The following is a 20,056-nucleotide window of genomic DNA, read 5'->3' as shown; positions in this document are numbered from 1 at the left end:
TAAAAACAGAAGGCTGCAACCTTCTACGCGTTTCGTGCAGACAAATTGCACTTTATCAAGACTTCTTTTTTTTTGCCAGACCTGCCATCACCCCCCTTTTTTTTGCTGTGCGTTGCACCAACCCATATTGCACTGGACTTCTCCCTACTGGCAACTGCACGCAGATTGAGAAGGACTACTGGTGACACAATCGTGAGTACTTACCTGGGGCCAGCCCAATGAGGTTAGGGGGGGTGTCTTTGTGCATTTACCCCTGCCTTCAGGGCAACTGGAGCTCCTTAAAGGTTTTATATCTCATGTCCCAGAAGTGTCCCCCTCATATACTCAGAATAATGGGATTCCATGCTTGAGCACCAAATCACCTTTACTGTATGTCTCACATTTTAACCTGGTCTGTAACTGTTTCATTCGCCCATAACATATATTTTCTTTAGCTGTGCATGCAATGCCTTGTATATAATGTATACCCTGTTCATTTATGTAACTGTATTTGTAACCATGTATTATTTATCTTAACTCTGTGCCCAGGACATACTTGAAAACGAGAGGTAACTCTCAATGCATTACTTCCTGGTAAAATATTTTATAAATAAATAAATATTATTATTGGCCTGGCATTTGAGCGCTTTTGCCATTTCTTTATCTTTCTTCCTACCTGAATGGATCTTTTGAAACGTTTTGTAGGGTACAGTTTCCCTGGGAATCCTCACAATATGTCAAGATCTGAAACCAAATGTAATTTGGCTACTGAGGCTCTTCCCGGTTCTCTGTAATGAACGTGGTCCTGTATCTCCAGTTGGCCCTTGTATTCTATGACATTATGCTGTATTATATTGTATTGCATATAAGTGTACCATCAGTCTATACTTCATTCACTCTTTCTACCCCCAGCAAGATGTTTTTTAGTAAATTAATTGAATATTATAAATAAATTAATTGCACCATGTTCCCTTCCCCCATCCCTTTAATTTTCTGTATCCCTTTCCATCTGATAGATCTTATTTTGAAAATATACCAAATAAAAACAGTTTAAAAGAGAAAAAAAAAAAATACATCACAATAAATGTTTTTTATTTTTTTTTCTTAAACAATAATAAAAATAAAAAAAGTGGTTCTCGCACCTCTTCTTAACATATGTTCCCCTTGAAGAAGCTGCACTATTGCCGTCTGCGTGGCTGGAACGATAATGATGCTGCCATCTTCACGGCCACAAACCAGTCGTCCATGGGATGGGATATACACGCTAGCAGTCACTTTAAGTGGCTCACTGCTGTTTGGCATTAGACTCAACTGGTCAATAATCCCAGCAGGACAAGGGGTGAGCGTGTCAAAAGCCTCTTGCAACGAGGTTGATGTCGTTATTGCGAGTCCTGCAAGATACACAGCTTCGGTGAGAATATTCTTATAACATACCATGAGACACTTCCACTGAGAGGCTTTTAGTACATTTAAATGAACGGGTTGAATGAAGAGATACAATATCAAAATTCCTTTATGTGAAATGGCAACATTTGCAATATTTTAGGTTTAAGGACTAAAAACTGAAAGGGGCGAATAGAATTACCTGCTGGTAGCCATCTGGCTTATGTGCGGGCAAACAAAATCCTAAAATTCACCAAGGGTAAAAATCTCTGTTGCAAAAGAAACCATTCAGATTTAGAAGATCACTACAGGTTTGCATACTGCAGGTGTCCTGTGTTTTGAAAAGTTGAGCCAGATAAATCCCAACTCTGCCTACTTTTTCCACTTCGGTGGAAGCATCAAAAAGGACAAGACGTCAACAGCAGTCTTCAAAGAAAACACAGTCTGTATTCTACCCCTGTTCCAGGGCATTGTAAGACCTCACCATCATGATGAATGGCGATTGTGTAGTCTAGCTGCATTAGTTCTACATCACACACACATCGTAGTCCTGCTTTAATTTATTTTTTTATAATAGACAAAATATGTGTTGTCTCCTGAGATGAGCAAGGTCATAAGTGTATAAGTGTCTAATTGTATCATACATGTTAAAAGAGGGGTATCTTTCTTTCAATAGTCCAATGATCAATGGTATGCGAGCCTCATATCTGGCACTAGTCTCAGATATTCTGAGTGTGCAGTGAACACATTTTAGCTATAGTGCAACCTGGGCCATGACGAGATTACTTTTAGTAAACACATCATTAAATATAAATTTACTATTGGATGGTGATCTAAAAAATAAATACAAATTTGAGCCGACTAGACGTGTCCTCATAAGACTTATTTAATTTCCAAATGAGCATTATTTCCATATACTAATTTCTTCTTTTCTCCTATAGTAGAATACTCCTTCATATTTGCCAGAATGTCCATAGATCATATTTTCTGCGACTAATAAAACAACAACAACATGAAGAAAAGAAAAAACAATATAAAATAAAAGAACTGCAAAAAACTGAGACATTGACGACTTCATATCTGTCCATCTATACAAAGTATATAAACAAAAGCACGCGCATGTGGCAGAGATCAACTTCAAATACTGAACATCCTTTTATTGCCAACACATTTTAAAAAAGCAGTAAAAAAAAAAAGTTACACACTTCGGGAAGAGTGAATGCCAAAGAACATCAAACGCAGCCTTGATCTTCAAGTGCTTATTTACCTTCTTTGTTCTCCTGCTGTTCAAGTGCACCTGGCACGCTCCAGATACAGAGTTTCCCTGAAGAATCCCCCTGGATTAGAAGTTTATGGAAAGAATCTCGGCGTCCATAAAAGAACTTGGTAACCGGAGGGCAGATTAGTAGCTGCAGGATAAACGTGCATCAGAATTATTACACGTGGGCATAACTGTGTGTTCAACATCTTCTGCGATTGTGCTTATTCCGAAATCAAATATTTATCTTCAGGTTTATCATATGCTAGAGAGGCTAAATAATAACAGAAACAGTCCATTGTAGTCAGACATTAACCCATTGTGGCTTTCTATTTTTAAGTAAATGCAAAGCATATCCTCTCACACGTACATACAGTATTTCAAATTGCACAGTTGTGCCTTCAACGAACACTTATTCTGTTCATCAATGTGTGGTAAAGAGCAACAATGATGATACTTCTTTAGCAATGGCACCATATACTTATTAATATGTATTGCTATATGAAGCGAAATAAACAATAAAATATATTAATTAATTGACGTCATCTGATATATAATGGTCTCAAATATACAAATCAAATAGACCACGCATCAGGAAGGTTTTGGCTACAGTTCAATTGAACTCAAAATCGGTAACTGAGAAAATTACAGACACTAAGTAAGGTTTTTGAAAGTTTGCAAGAGTTTTAATCACCCATCAAAAGAAGCTTTGGTTCCCAGATAGACATGTTACCGCGATAAACCAAGGTGGACCAAAGCAGGTAAGTACTAGGGTTCACATCACCGCAATTTGTAGGACCACAAAGTGCTACAGTACTTCCTCAGTCACTTATGTCAACCTGGACAAGCCAGTTACACTGCTGATGCAAAGCAGCAAGCCGACATATTCATTTGTTCCACATTATGTATTTTTTTTCTTATTTGAAACAAGAGGGGCCCTGAATTGAACCGCAGTACTCCAAGCTATAAAGATATTTAATTTTGAAATTCCCTTACAAGTATTCTTGTTTTGGAGAAACAATATGGCCCCCGGGGTCAGCCTCACTCTGGCAACCATTAGCAAGTCATTGATGTGAGGACATTACAGCTTCAGGTTGGATGACCCTGCAGCCATCTTTGTTTTTCCCTGCAAGTACTGGCAAAAAGGAAAATGAAACAAAAATCTCAGCAATTGTGAGAGCATTCACTGCTGCCGTTCAGCTCTGCAGAACCCACCTAATTCAAATAAAAAAAAGTGTGAAGGGGGGGTGTGGGAGAAGAGAGAATGTGTATTTGGGGGATGGGAGAAGAGGGGATAATGCTACTTTAAAATGTAAGTGTCAAGTCATCTTTACTCGATCAGTAAAATGGTTTGCTCCCCCTATGCAGACCTCTCACAATACGTCTAGAATTGCGGGTGACCGTCATATACAGGGCTCGACAAACGAAGGCAAAATCCACTCCCCCCCAAAAAGTAACCCCTCCCCCCCCCCTTCATGACTCTTACCTGCGGGGGGGGGTCCGGCGATCTCCATCTTCTCCCCTGCAAATAGTAATGTTTCCCCTGCTGGACCTGAAAAAATGGCTGTGCGGCATCAAAAGATGCTGCGTTTCCATGGCAACGGTGTGCAGTGACGTCACGCAACGTGGTGCCACGTAGCGCCCTGTTGCCATGGCACCCATTTTTTTCAGGACCTGCAGAACAACATTACAATTTGCAGGGGAGAAGACGGAGATCGCTGCACCACACCGCCGGACCCCACCGAAGGTAAGCACTCGACAGCGGCGTGCGGGCAAGTGCATTTGTCGAGCCCTGGTCCTATACATAGTGTTGGGGTTACATCCTGTATAAATCTAGACATGAATTCATTCTTCTAAATCAAAACCCTTGAAGGTCAGAGGGGCCAGCAAGATATTAGTGTACAAGGGTCCTCTACTTTGGCTTACAATATTCTGTATGTGGCCATGTTCAATTTTACTGGCTTCAGGTGCTCCCTACGTCGATCACGGAGAACTTTCTCCAGTGATTCACTCAGACAACCTTAGGCTCTCTCTGTAAATCTATCAGTATACAGATATAGCAAAACTGTGTTTCTTCACCGCCCCCCCACCCCCATTACTTTGTTAATGTAAAAAAAAAAATCACTTGACAATTGCTCACATTTGGGGTATTACTTTATGCAACTAGACTGTAATTGTGTTTAGGAATTGAATTAATAGCCAAATAAGTAAACAGGGGAAGGGTGTGGATTCAGGAAATAATCTTTTTGCCAATATTTGGAGTCAGGAAGGAATTTATTTTTCATTATATAGATATCATTACATGATATTCCACTGGGGTTTGTGTTTGCCTTCTTCTGGATCAAAGTACAATTACAGGCTAAAGCTGGTAAATTCCAGGCATTATTGAAATCCCTGCTCTCTGAATGGTTAAAATTCCAGCCATTGCCCATTCAGTAATGGGCCAGAGTTTTTGGCGCCTTGTCAAGTTTTGCAGCAAACCGGCTTTCAGTTCTCATTCACAAAGAGTGAGAGCAGCTCTCATACAGGGGATGTGATTGGACAGGAGGCAGCAGCAAGACTGACTCCTCCCCCACCCTGCCTGCAGCCAGGCACTGACTACTCCCCCATCCTGCCTGCAGAGAGCTCCGCACAGGAGAGTGAGTGGAAAGGTGTGTTTTGTGGGTGTAAAGGGGGCAGCGGAGTGATTTATTAGTGTGTGATTAGAGGGGGCAGCAGAGTCTGTTTTGTTGTTGTGTGCATGTCTGAACTGTGTTTTGTAAGTGAAGAGGGTGGATGAGAGCTGCAGTGTGTTTTGTGGGTGTAGAAGGTGGAGGAGGGCTGCAGAGTGTTTTGTTGGTGTGTGTGTGTCTGTGTGTGGGTTTATAGGTGGGCTGCAGTGTGTTTGTGGTTGTAGAGGGGGGCAGCAGTCTGTTTGTTGGTGTGTGTATCTATCTGCAGTGTATGTTGTGGGTGTAGAGGGGGCTTGGAGTGTGTGTGTGTGTGTGTGTGTGTGTGTGTGTGTGTGTGTGTGTGTGTGTGTGTGTGTGTGTGTGTGTGTGTGTGTGTGTGTGTAGTGGGTGGAGAAAGGCTGCAGATTGTGTTTTGTTGGTGTGTGTGTTTTTGTGGGTCTACAGGGGTCTCCGAAGCAAAGTATTGCCTCCGGTAATGAAAACCTGTGAATGATAAACATATCTGGCAAACAATTAAACATTTTGCATGGACATAGCAGCAATTCCACTGTAGGAGGCATCCTAGTTCCAGAGAAACGCAACTATAAATGACATAAGTGCAAATATGTCCTAATCAAAAGTGGCCACTGGGTAACTTCCTACTGGTAACTATAAAAAAAATATTTAAAAAAATCAGTCAAGTTATCACTCGATGTCACTTAATGACTTACAAGGAGAAAACAGACGAGCTATTTCTTCCAATCTAGCTAAGTATTTGGGACACCGAATTTACAACAAGCCATCTGGTGCAAAAACAACGGGGCCGGCAACGTCAATTCCCATATTCAATAATAAACAAATACTTCAATGTATCGACCTTGTTGTTGTATAGCAAATTTGCGTCTCTAATTTTAAGGTTATAGAACAAAATAAAAAAATAAAAAAGACAAGGAAGTAAACACAATCCGCATGCAAAATCAAACCATGCAAACAACCACTAATGTTATAACAACTAGTAAGAGAAAGAAAAGTGTGCTCTGCTGCATTGCGGATAATGAGTTGTTACTGTAATGCCTTCTCTGTCACATTCAGGAACATGGACTTTATTTTCACTAAGGTCCACAGAAGACGATGCTCAAAAGAGAATCAGAAACGAGAGCAGCACAACCAGAGATATTTTATACCAGGTTCAGCCACCAGGTCCAACCTTTTATAACAAAATTTAAATGACACTTAAAGTAGGATTATATCCAGTCCTGATAAAAGTGAAGTTCCAAGATGTGCTTTTTTTTTCCTTCTCCCCTTTTATTAAATCCCTTCATACCCGGTCTATACAGACCCTTAATTCTCCAGTGACTTTAAAAAAAAAAAAAAGAGTTATTTTTTGAAGACTCCTAGAAAAATGCGACATTTGCATGACAAATGCAGCCATAGCAGCAGCCTAACCATCATAATGCCACGAGGAAAGTGGCCGTAACAAAAGAAATCCACATCACACAAGCATTAGTACGGCGCACACCAAGAGGTAGGTTGGACTGTCTTACTATTGCCTCAAGAGGTTGGATGTGAAATAAAATCCGAGGGGTGTACAATTCCAGGGTGTTTGTTTGGTCTGACAGATGCTCACAAACTGGAACCTGGACAAGAGCTTCCACGTCATAACTTCCCTGTGCCTGTCACACGTGTCCAAAGAAAGAAAATAATAAACAAACCGTGGCAAACAGAAAACCATGAACACAAAACGATGCGAAACAAACGGAGATTAGAACAGAATTTAGAACAGAAAGTATGATCGTGATATTAGTAGGAAAAAAAAAAGGAAAAACTAAATTCACAAACAGAACATATTGCTCTAAAGTGAATAGATTCCTTAGTTACCAAGCTACTAAAAGTCATAAGCCACCTCATAATATCCATACGAGAGGAGATTACTGTACTGGATTTGCTGAATGAAGAAAGTAGATATTTTATCTAAAATATAATTGTGTGTGGCTTCAAGTGAAGAGTATTTTTTTCGTGGCCTTCCCTTATATCTAAATGAAAGAATATGCACAGAATTAGTTTTAAATAACCATATTTAGCATGGGGGAAAAAAAAAGGACCAACATTCCGGTCCCCTTAATTTCAGAAGATGGTCCCAAAACAATAGTCCTTATTTTTGGTCAGTTTCCATGCTAAATATAGTTCTTTAAAACCATGTATGTGCCTCTTCTCTTCCATTTAGATACGTCACACACCCTCGCACTTGGGGGTAGTTTAAATAGGCATAACACAAAATAATGCATCTCGCTGGCCTTCCCCTCTGTATTTGGGTTGCAGGAGAAGCTCAGGGGTAAAGTCACTGACTTTAGCGGCTGAACCTGGTTCAAATACCAGTGTCAGCGCTTCTTCTGACCTTGAGCATCAAAATTAGAGTGTGTCTGCAAAATTATTTGTACAGGGCTGCATACTCCCATAGATCGATCTATCTATAAAAACCGGTGGACATTTCTATTCAAATGTTGCTTTGTCTTTATAGAATAGATCCTGTATAATTTGTCTTAATACGACTACTGTCTGTTTCTAAGAATTGTCAAACAAATTTCACTAAAACAATTTAAGTTAAAAAGCCTAATTTAACATAAAATATGCTGCGTCAGGGAGAACATAAAATCCAGAGCAAACCTCTCCCAGGCTTCCGATTATGGGTTTACCAAGCAGCACATAACAAAACAATAATATTACTTACAGTTGTCTATCGCTAAAGAAAAAAGAATCATGAATAAGCTTTGGTAGGACAAGGCCTTTCTGTAGATTAAAGAATTTGCAAACAGACAAAAAGCAATGTATCGGTATGGACAGTAATACATAGTGAGCCAATGCTTTGATCTACAAACACAAACACTCAATGGGGCAACATTACATCACTATTAGTCCTGAATCTGAAATAACAAAAGGACTGTTCCAGCTAAACAAGGGGTAGGCAACTCCAGTCCCCAACAGGTCAGGTTTTCAAGATATCCCTGCTTCAGCACAGGTGATACAGTCAAAGACTGAGTGAGATAAAAAAAAAAGAAATAATCTCACAGCTCTCCCAACGTTGGGTCTGGCTGCATCTCAGACAACCCCACCAGCTGGGAAAGTTTCAGTACAATTAAGCAGTGCGTGTTCTGCTGCTTCAGTAGGGAGTAAGCTTTTCCCTAGTGTGTTAAGCACAATATTTCATATTCCATCACCGTCGATACGGGAATAGCAAGGGCTGCAAGAGTCCAGTATAGGTACTCATTGTAATATCACACAACTACATACCACAGAGAGAACGGATTAGAAGACCAATGCTTGTTGATGATTTTTTTTTACCTTAGAGATGCAGAAAGAATGATGTTTTGAATACAGAATAAACCCTCTTATTCTGTCAAGCAAGGGCAAATATTAACTGCCCTATCTTTTGCGTTAGAATTTCAATGTTGTGATTCAAGTATTAAAAGTTACCTGTTTGTCTTCTTTGGGCATGACACTGTAAATCAATGGAGGGATTGCATTTTCAACTGCCTTCCCAACATCAACGCGGAAGGAATCACTGGCTGAAAGACAGCTGGAGAAAAGTGAAAGACAAGTAAAACTTGCATGTCAGGCACATTTATTTAGCCACTTTGGTCCTCTAATTTTAATGGGTGACCCCATGTGAATGTTATTGCCCGGAGAATAAAATACGCAATCAGAAGATCTTTGCACACACGAAAATATATTTCTAGATGGCAATCCTATCCTCGTGCAGATGCCTTTATCTCCAACTGAACATACCTAGTTGAAAAATCTTCCCTGCAATAGCATCAATCCCTTCCATATTTCTACACTAATATTCCTGCTATGGAAATCTTACAGATCATAACATACGTACATAACAACTAATCTTCTTAAAAGCAGACTAGCCTAAATATTTCCATGTAAGGCAATAATGGTGGAATATAATATAATAGAATATATATATACTGTATGTATATATATATATATATATATATATATATATATATATATATATATATATATATATATATATATATGTCATGCTAAATGATAACAAGTAATGCACCTAATTTTTTCTGCCATATTCAATGTTCTGCATCTCTCTGCCACCTAACTTGGGACCATTTGGTGACGGTGGTAGTGTTTAATAAGACTGATTTTATTTGAGAGTTTCTTCAGCAGTTCTATATAACCAGAAATCTATGTGGTTTGATAATTCCGTTGTAGTGTACACTACCTCTGTCAATTTATGGAGAGCTGAAAGTTATGTAAAATGACATGTCTATGATGCTTGACAACTTCCTGTACCACAAATGGCGTCACCACAGTGGCAACATAGCAGCTCCTTGTTCTACTCTTACTTTGTAGCCTGCCTTTTTTTTTTTTTTAGCATGTTCTTGTATAGCGCTGCTAATTGTACGCAGCGCTTTACAGAGACATTTTGCAGGCACAGGTCCCTGCCCCGTAGAGCTTACAATATATGTTTTTTGGTGCCTGAGGCACAGGGAGATAAAGTGACTTGCCCAAGGTCACAAGGAGCCGACACCGGGAATTGAACCCTGCAGCAATCTCAGTGTCAGTCAGTGTCTTTACTCACTGAGCCACTCCTTCTCCATAGACAAATGTCATTCTTAGACGTTCCTTTTTTTCCTCCCCCTGTTATACAATGGCAGGTGGTTTCTGAGGCCTCAGATATTGGATCCTCTGCTAAACATAGGGGCAAGGCAATTGGTTTGCTTTCTACTTATGGTGTAAAGATGTTAAGATTAAGTGAACAACCACAGAAAAGGAATTCAGCCATATTTTTTTGTTGCCCAACTGTGGAAATTATGTTGTCATTTTTCATATGGTTAGCAATATCACACTTGATAGCGGTTTTGCTATCCATGTACATCATTTTCTTATTACATTAGAGGAGCCTCTGCAGTAGTATTCAATCGCATTAGAGGACCCTTTTCTTTCCAGATATCTTAGTATAAATGTTCCAGACTTCCTATTTTCGATGCAGTGGTCCATGTGCCAGACAGCAGTGCAGCCGTGTGCGATCACTGCCACAATAACAGAAAGCTGGGGAGGATCGAGACTGCGCGTGTGTCACTGCTCCTGAATGGGACCACCGCAAAGTTAATCCTGCTGGGCCAGCCACCAGCCTCTAAGAGCTGCGCAGAGAGAGCAGAGAGAAGCAGTCGTTCTCCATGTCTCCCAGAAATGCCAAAACCATTTATGATATACATAGAGCAATCTAAACAGTGTGCCCCATTTGTTTTACTAAAAAGTAAATCACCTGTGGAAGGGCGGTCCCCGGGGGTGGGATCACAGACAAGTCGTCACTCTGGGGCCCTAGGTGGTGGGAGTTTGTGGGGTTTTTGGGTGGGTATTTTGGTTGGTGGTTGGTGTACATATAAATCTCTGTTTCCACTCACTATCCTCATGTCTAACACACCGAAAAGTGTGCATTACCATTTCTTTTCTGCTTGCTTTACATCTCCCTACTGTACCTGGCTGGAAGTTTGTAAATAAAACTCTCCCCATCTTCAGTCCAAATGATAACTTGATCCGCCGATATAAAGTCACCTCCGGTCCAGGTCTTCCCATCGTCACTTGGGACAGAGCATAATAAGGAATAGTCTCCAGCATCAAATACCTAAGCGAAAAATGCTACTGGTCAACGTTTATGCTGCAAAGATGTTACAGATGGCCAATATCACTGCAAGGCATTTTGTAAGCACAATATTTAGGCCCCGTTGCTGCACAAGGGGCCTGCAATGTAGGACGGAGGGAAATCAAACACACTGCGGCTAGAGAAATAGTGATCAGATCTGTTACACATGCACAGTTATGACTGTTGGGCTATTGAATATGTTCATGAGGTTTATATATTTAAAAAAAAAAAAAAAAGGAGAAGTATATTATCGACTACATTTCAGGATTAGATAGGCATATTCTAACAATTGTTGACACCCTTGCACCAGTTGAATAACAGAAGAAGAACAGAGCCTTTTATCTTATGCCACCACAAATTTATTTGTTTAATTTACGAGGTTTTCTTACCCTCCAATATTTCGCGCACACCACCAAGAGCGACCTTTGTGTAAACGCACAGAAAGAAATGCTTTGGCAGTTCTGGCAATAAATTGGTTTAGATTCCTCTTCAAACACTGGTTCTGTGTCCTAAAAGATATAGGCAAATCAATTGTCAATACATAGACAAAAAAAAAGGAAGGCTCATTCTGTACCAGATACATAGCAAGCGTAAGCCACAGGAATAGACTGGTGCAGATACAGATATTATAGCCTGAACTATCCTCTTGTGAACATTATATTATAGGCTATACCCATCTTTGGGGGAGGGGTGGGGGGTCCATTTTTAGGGAGAGCCAAACCTTAACCAACAAGTTATTCCTAAAAATCCCGTGTCAGGCGTCTTACATGAAATGTGAGATTCTGTATTGCGCTGAAGAATATGTTGGCACTTTACAAATAGACGACAAAAATACTATACTAATAACAAAACCAATAATAATAATAATATTAATAATACGATAACCAAAGAATCCATTTTTCTGCCATTTTTTCCCTGAAGAAACCGTTGAATGATGGATGACAATACACCCCCAATATATTCTTTGTTGACCAATAGCACAGCCAGTATAGCAATTGCTGTATTACAAAAATGGCATAGTGCAAAAATAATATGGAGAGCCTTTCCATGCCAATCCCCTCCCCCACTTGTTTCAGAAACAGCTTTTTTTTTTAGCTCGCCCTTTGCCGAAGCTGAATATTCACATGGAAAGTGGGTATATCAGTGTGTTTGAGTTGGTTAGGATAATATGGATAGCGCACAACCGCGAGGTTCTCGGGCTCACACTAGTGGCATTTTAATCCCTTTTGCGGCCAGATGTGTTGCAACGTACGCCTCTGCAATGGTGTTACAGACCCTATAGCAGTGAAGGTTTTATTAGGGATACTAATATCAATGTTTCAGAATAAATAAGGAGCATAATAGTTTGTTGGAGGCAGCGTCGCCGTGTAGGAGGCAAGTGCAGCCGTGAGGGAGGTAGTGCTGCCGTGTGGGAGGCAAGTGCTGCCGTGTGGGAGGTAGTGCTGCCGTGTAGGAGGCAAGTGCAGCCGAGAGGGAGGTAGTGCTGCCGTGTGGGAGGCAAGTGCAGCCGTGTGGGAGGTAGTGCTGCCGTGAGGGAGGTAGCGCCGCCGTGAGGGAGGTAGTGCTGCCATGTAGGAGGCAAGTGCAGCCGTGAGGGAGGTAGTGCTGCCATGTAGGAGGCAAGTGCAGCCGTGAGGGAGGTAGTGCTGCCGTGTGGGAGGCAAGTGCAGCCGTGTGGGAGGTAGTGCTGCCGTGAGGGAGGTAGTGCTGCCGTGAGGGAGGTAGTGCAGCCGTGTGGGAGGCAAGTGCAGCCGTGAGAGAGGCAAGTGCCGGCGTGAGGGAGGTAGTGTCGCCATGTAGGAGGCAAGTGCAGCCGTGAGGGAGGTAGTGCTGCTGTGTGGGAGGCAAGTGCAGGCGTGAGGGAGGTAGTGCTGCTGTGTGGGAGGCAAGTGCAGGCGTGTGGGAGGCAAGTGCAGGCGTGAGGGAGGTAGTGCTGCCGTGTAGGAGGCAAGTGCAGCCGTGAGGGAGGTAGTGCTGCCGTGAGGGAGGTAGTGCTGCTGTGTGGGAGGTAGTGCAGCCGTGAGGGAGGTAGTGCAGCCGTGAGGGAGGCAAGTGCAGCCGTGAGGGAGGTAGTGCTGCCGTGTGGGAGGCAAGTGCAGCCGTGAGGGAGGTAGTGCTGCCGTGTGGGAGGCAAGTGCAGCCGTGAGGGAGGCAAGTGCAGCCGTGTGGGAGGTAGTGCTGCCGTGTGGGAGGCAAGTGCAGCCGTGAGGGAGGTAGTGCAGCCGTGAGGGAGGTAGTGCAGCCGTGAGGGAGGTAGTGCAGCCGTGAGGGAGGTAGTGCAGCCGTGAGGGAGGTAGTGCAGCCGTGAGGGAGGTAGTGCAGCCGTGAGGGAGGTAGTGCAGCCGTGAGGGAGGTAGTGCAGCCGTGAGGGAGGTAGTGCAGCCGTGAGGGAGGTAGTGCAGCCGTGAGGGAGGTAGTGCAGCCGTGAGGGAGGTAGTGCTGCCGTGAGGGAGGTAGTGCAGCCGTGAGGGAGGTAGTGCTGCCGTGTGGGAGGCAAGTGCAGCCGTGAGGGAGGTAGTGCTGCCGTGTGGGAGGCAAGTGCAGCCGTGAGGGAGGTAGTGCTGCCGTGAGGGAGGCAATTGCAGCCGTGTGGGAGGCAAGTGCCGGCGTGAGGGAGGTAGTGCTGCCGTGTGGGAGGCAAGTGCAGCCGTGAGGGAGGTAGTGCTGCCGTGTGGGAGGCAAGTGCAGCCGTGAGGGAGGTAGTGCTGCCGTGTGGGAGGCAAGTGCAGCCGTGAGAGAGGCAAGTGCCGGCGTGAGGGAGGTAGTGCTGCTCTTACCTGCATTCGGTGAACCTCTGCTGTAACAATCCAAACTTTAAGGATTCCCGTCACTGAAACAGCTACAACGGTATCTTCTGTAAGAATCATCATCACAATAAGCATGTATTTTAAGTCTGCAAACCTTTATATAGTTCTGAAGGTCATTAGGGCATCACTAAATCAGTCAGTACACTTACGTGCTGGTAAAATGACAGCCCATAAAATTAAAAAATAAATAAAAATAGCATGTTCTTTAAATATTGACCGAAAAGACTCCACAACCGGTGTTATTATCTGGGGGGAAGTTTGGATTTACAATGACGGATAATATTAAAGCCTAGTGAATGCGAGCAATGTTTTAAGCCAGCAAACTGCCTTTCCCAGGATTTAGGTCTGTGCTGGAAGGGGTCTTGTGGAAAGCGATGGGGGAAAAAATAAAAAATATATATTATATATTTTTTTTTTTAATACCGACACAGAAAACAGTTAAATATTTAGTTTAAACTGGAGTTTTAAAAAAGGAAGCCAATTACATGAACAGTGTTTAAAAATGTATATTTAAAAAAAAAAAAAAAAAAACAGGTTTCAGAAAGCTTCTCGCCAAGCATCAATTCTTTGAAATGTTTTATTGCATCAAGAATCAAATTGCAGTGCATTAAAGCGTTGAGGTCATTTATTAAAATCTTTAATAAGTCCACTACCTAGAATTAAATAATGGCATAAGGCAAAAAAAAGTTTAAAACATGGGATAGATAGAATATGTATATGCTTTTATTGGTTTAAACTATTTTTTTAACCAAATATTATTGAATAAATGTGGTTGTCAAAATGTAATGATAGCCTGTGTTGTAATCCGGTCATAAACTTTTATTGAAAGTTGACTTTCTACAACACCCAAAGAGACAATAATTCAGCATAATTATACAGTATGTATTATAGGATCTAAAACCAACCGATGTACTGAGCAATCAGATTCAAAGCAGCCATCGCCCACTTGGGTCCTTCTTAAGTTTGGGAACCAGAAAGTTTATGGCTGAGTCCATGCTGCCGCAGACATCGCGGAGGCATCCGCGCGTGGCGTGATCACTGTGGGGGGCACAGGGTATACAAAGGCCCCGCGCGCTTCCCTAAGGCACTTAAATCAAGTGCCGGGGATGTGGCGAAGGCCTCTGTAAACCTTATTTACCGTGGTTAAGCCGGCATCTGGAGACGCGTCCCCATGGCAACGTGACATCATGACGCCCAGACGCCGGGAACCACGGTAAGGGAGGGAGTCGGCAGGGGAAAACAAGATTATGCTCCCCTGCGTTAAGGCATTGATCGCGCCTATAGACCGCATGCGACAGCAGGAGGGGCCGCAACGGGCTGGTCACGTTAGCTGTGACATCACTGACATGCCCTGCGACGGCGCATCTAGCATGTCGGAAAAACGCACCCACTTCACGCGAGTGACATCACGGACACGCACGCCTCCGTGCGGGCGAAAGATGTATGGACTCAGCCTAAGGCCTCGGTCCCGCTGCGCTCGGTGGCGCGGGCGGCCACACGCGAGTTCCCCACCAGCAGGGGAATCCTGCGGAGCCGGCCCCGGTCCCCCCTGGCTGCACAGCTTACTACATGCTGTGGCGCGTCAGCCGCTACGGGATACAAGAGAATGGTGTTCCCTAGCGTTGACACGTCACGTGGTGTGGCTGTGAGCCGGAGGGGAGGCTTCGGGAGGAGGAGAGGCTTCGGGAGCGGGGAGGAGTGTGGGGGGAAAGCAGCGTAAGTGCCTGTCTGTGTGTGTGTCTGAGTGAGTGCGTGAGTGCCTGTCTCTGTCTGTGTGTGTGTCTGTGTGTGTGTATGTGCGTGAGTGCGTGTATGTGCGTGAGTGCGTGTATGTGTGTATGTGCGTGAGTGTGTATGTGTGTGTGTATGTGTGTATGTGTGTGTGTATGTATGTGTGTGTGTATGTGTATGTGTATGTGTGTGTGTGTGTGTGTGTGTGTGTGTGTGTGTGTGTGTGTTGCTTTACTTACCCGAGCCGTGGAGGGAGGGGGGGGAAAGAGTAGCGGGTCCCTCCGCTCAAGCCACGCCCCCCCTCCCGCTCAAACCTCCCACTCCCGCCCCGGCTCCCGCTCCCTACAGACCGCATATCGCGGTCTGTGTATGTCAGCGCCCCGCCTGTCTGCAGTGCGGGCGCACTGACTCTGGGAGCGGGGCCTTAGCCTAAGCCCCATGCCTACTTGAGAGATCTCAAATGGGAGGATATCATATTTTTTTTCCCCCCCATTTGCCAATTAATTACCCAGGGGATATAACAGGAGATGTCCCTGTTTACCTTTTATGTAATGCTTTGTTCTTATAACATTATCAACATGATTAGAAGCGATCGTCTAGTGATATTCTATGACAAGTTTTTAAGGCAGAGCACATCGTTACAACACGATGAAATTCTCCGACAGGAGACGCGAGTACAGGGCGATTTGGGTTTCGCATTATAAGCCGTGTGTACTAATTGGCACCAATTACCATCAGACACAGCCCATTGTCTGCGGATCTCTGCTGAGATTTGTTCTTCCCCAACCTATATTGTTCTGGAATCTGCCACTCACACAGAATGAGAGATCTATGTTAAATAAAAAATAGAATGCAGGCAAATGTTTTTCACTGTGTATTGTAATGGGGGAAAAAAAAAAAAAAACCCCACTGGTAGCTATACACTTTTCTTTTTCATTCCAACCAGTTACGGAACAAAACTAGAAACATTAAATGAAAAGCAAGAAAAACAGATTCCTGGAAACAAATGTTCTATTCTGGAGTTCAGCAACGTAGCGTTTTATTCTTCTGTGATTTCCATCATTCAAAAAATTGCAGTGAACTATAAAACGATGCATTGCTTAAAAAATTGTACAATAGAAATAAATGTACGCTTTTCAAATGTTAGGTACTTAAGGGTCTCTGTAAATATCATATAAAATGAATATTAAAAGTAGAATGGGCGTTGTGAATCTTTTTAACATTTAAGTGACTGGATCATTTAAAAACGGCCCCTCGATCATAATGATTTTGGAAAACAATCTATACTAGAGTAGGATCCTGTCACACATTTGGAAATGCTGATCTAATGGATATTAAAGAAAATAATTTTGACTCTTTAAATGCTGCACCAGTGTGATACAATACATGTCATTCCACCAGTTACAATATTATTAAAAAAAAAAAAAAAAAAAAAACAACACTTACCTTGTGTCCTGCGAGATCGTATGATACTCATTGAGCTGATCCAGTCTGGAGAGATCTTTGACACTAATGTGTAAAGGACTTCCAGGCTGCTGGCATCCACGACAAGGACTTCAGGGTAATGCCCATGACATAGCAGCCTTCCCTCTCGCTGACTGCCAACAGAGAACTGATAAAACTGAGAATAATCAGAGGAAAAATCACTTTAGGACACGTCAACTTCTCCTCTGCAAGGTGAACATGCATTGCTTTATTCTGCAATTCATCCCAGGCTCTAATAGCAGCAATAACGTCAATAAAGCAACACACACACTATATTGGTACAAAAACAAGTTTCGGGGACGCAGCACCTTCCTCACGTAACGGGTGGCATTGTCTGAAAACGTGATGCCTTTTCATGGAGTAACATTTTGCACTGTATGTACATACATACATACATACATACATACCTTTATTTATATAGTGCCCTCCAGGTACATAGCGCTTCACAATACATGTGACATAATATTATAGCACCTAATGGGAATAAGCGCTTCAGACATAAAAGAATAGGAAAAGGAGGCCCTGCCCCGAAGAGCTAACAATCTAAGTGGAAAGTGGGGAGAACTTACAGAGACAGAAGGAGGCTGTTCTGGTAAATGTGTCTGCAAGGGGCCAAAGTCAGTGCACCTGAGATGTATAGTAATCCTGCGAGCCTCTATCTTACTTTTATTTTGATATATGTATTCAGTTCTATTTGGAGCATAGCGCTTTCTCAGGGGCTAGCCAGCACCAGGATTGTACCTTACTTTATACATTACCTAGGCACAGGGAGCACCTCTAGATTAACTATATTATATTGAATAGCATGGGTTATGGGGATTTCTCTAATAGATATTTACCTACATGATTATGTGTATGTACCACTAGTTGCTTTTGTCAGTCAGTTACCCAAGTAGTTTTTATATTGATATTTAACATTGTTTAGTAGATAGCTTGGTGTCCAATATAAGTCAGATATTTAGTTTAGTACCAAAGTGTCATGCTTATTGCATTCATACTTTGCTTTCACATAGCACTTGTGCTCCAAGGCATGGGTGTGCAAACTGGGGGACACCGAGCCCCGTGCTTCTGCGCACTTCCCCACAACATTTAAATGGATTGCAAGGGAAGAACGCTGGGCATCTGTACGTGTCTCTTACCTTCTCTCAGGCTTCTCCTGATAGCGACATGTTGCCATGACAACGCGGCGGCGCAGAGATGAGATGCCGGAGAGGCAGAGGGGGCGCAACTTTAAAAGTTTGCACACCCCTGCTCCAAGGGGTTACTTCGCGGTCCCACTAGTTCATACTAATGCAATTGCACATCGTTGTGGTGTTTAGTTGTTGCCTGGCGGCCATGATTGAGCTACGTGGCCCAGGATTTCCGTGGGCTTTCACGTCCGGTTTTGGATGTAGTGTGTCTTGTGTTCCATGTACAGGCGGTCCTCGGTTGTCCGCCGGAATCCGTCACACAAACCACCGTCTGATAGCAAAACGCTATTCTTCGGAATGCATTATTCTGCGTCGGATAATCCATTCGACAGACAACACACCGAAGGATAGCGAGGACCTCCTCTATTGGACCCATCCTTATGAAGGTCCTGTATTAAGGATCGAAACGTTCAATCTTTTTGTACCAATATAGCCTTTATTTCCACTTACCTACGATGTGCTGCCTCTAGCTTTACTCTGAGCCATGGGTTTGGGACACACACACACACACACACACACACACACACACACACACACACACACACACACACCTAGAAGAGGGGCCTTCCTGAGCTGGCCTGTGATATTTTCATCTCTGTGGTACCCACGATACTTGGTGATGAAGTTACTGGTAATACTTGATTTTTACAGGGGATTTAAATGGCTGTCCAGTAGGAAGCCGCAACGTTGTCGCTTCCTATTGATAGGAGGGACTCACGAGATTCGGTGGCCATATGGTTTCACCTGGAGAGAGATTTAAAAACGGTAACTTCACCGGAAAGTAAAGCCTGAGCGTTGCCAGAGCTGAAAAATGTGCAATTCAGCTCAGAAATCCCATGTTCTCATGCTCTCATTTATTATTAATATTCTTTATTTTTAAATAAGCTGGCTGGAATTGCAGATTTAAAAACAATGAAGAAGTTTAACACAACATTTCCAGCAGAAAACATGTCTAATACTAACCTGTATACCAGTGTGTGTACAAGCTAATTTGGTAAATTCTACACATCTCCCATCATTCACATCCCAAAGGCACATCTCTCTGCGGAAAACAAAAAGGAAACACGGCATTAATATTTAACAAATAGATCAGTTGCATATCTGTACTGCTAGTCTAATCAAATTACAAAAAGCTCTAAAAATGCTTAAAAGTCAATTGAAAATTAAAAGCAAACCTGTGCTACAGGTCAGTACTATTATTCTATAACTCAGGCTCGTAGCTGCATATACAAAGGGACAATCTATATGTTGCAAAGTTTAAATTAAAAGTGAAGGGTGTACTGCCACTACCCCAAAGCTTTTCACAAACATGTCTATCGGGATAAAGGCCGAAAGGAGCTTCGCTTTTATATAAGCTCTTAACAGTGAATCCAAACAGACGTATGCAGCTCTGGGAAAGTGATCTGGCCTTTAAATAATCAGTGGAGGATAGACATGATATTTTGGTCTGTACTAGCTAAAAGTTGTATTTGTATTAAATAGAAAGTATACAAGTTCTATTTAGATGGTGTCTGTCCAATTTAATTCCATGCAATATCCAGTAGACGTTCTCTCGGTGGCTTTTCGAGGTGGTCTAGCCCATATTTGATGGACACACTTCAATATTGAAAGGTTTTGGAGACAAATATGTTACAAATAATAATAGTTCTCTATTCAATATTCCCTTACAATTATTTTATATTCATCAGGAGTATTTCATAAATCCTGAAATTATGTATCCAAGGAGGACAAGATGATCCCTTATTTTTACAACTACTTCCTGTTCTATAGGGGTCGTGTGGAACCATCTACAATTAAAGAGATTATAAACAGAGTCTGGAAAGCAATGCAGATTGAAAAAAAAAAAAAAGAGTATATATAGCAATGATGTATATTAAAAAGAAGCTTTGAGATAGTTTCAAAAT

At 42.5% G+C, this 20,056-nt stretch overlaps 1 protein-coding gene across 2 annotated transcripts in view; it reads right to left on the bottom strand.

Annotated features, from left to right (window-relative positions):
- Nucleotides 1–1,076: 1,076 nt before the first annotated feature.
- LOC142487471 (WD repeat-containing protein 7-like) overlaps nt 1,077–20,056 on the bottom strand; it is a 34,581-nt gene continuing 15,601 nt past the window's right edge. Inside the window, exons 4-12 of one of the 2 annotated variants that reach the window (XM_075586874.1) lie at nt 19,116–19,194; nt 16,924–17,098; nt 13,717–13,793; nt 11,329–11,448; nt 10,776–10,921; nt 8,743–8,845; nt 6,816–6,944; nt 2,630–2,771; nt 1,077–1,370 (exon numbers count right to left, since the gene is read on the bottom strand). In XM_075586874.1, the coding sequence (XP_075442989.1) occupies nt 1,084–1,370; nt 2,630–2,771; nt 6,816–6,944; nt 8,743–8,845; nt 10,776–10,921; nt 11,329–11,448; nt 13,717–13,793; nt 16,924–17,098; nt 19,116–19,194 (1,258 nt within the window). In that variant the 3' untranslated portion in view covers nt 1,077–1,083. The remainder of the gene's footprint in view (nt 1,371–2,629; nt 2,772–6,815; nt 6,945–8,742; nt 8,846–10,775; nt 10,922–11,328; nt 11,449–13,716; nt 13,794–16,923; nt 17,099–19,115; nt 19,195–20,056) is intronic. The other variant, XM_075586883.1, reaches the window with a different exon arrangement.

The sequence above is a fragment of the Ascaphus truei genome, chromosome 1 (genome assembly GCF_040206685.1).
Source record: "Ascaphus truei isolate aAscTru1 chromosome 1, aAscTru1.hap1, whole genome shotgun sequence".
Lineage (NCBI taxonomy): Eukaryota > Metazoa > Chordata > Amphibia > Anura > Ascaphidae > Ascaphus > Ascaphus truei.
This window is presented reverse-complemented; position numbering and strand designations above follow the sequence as displayed.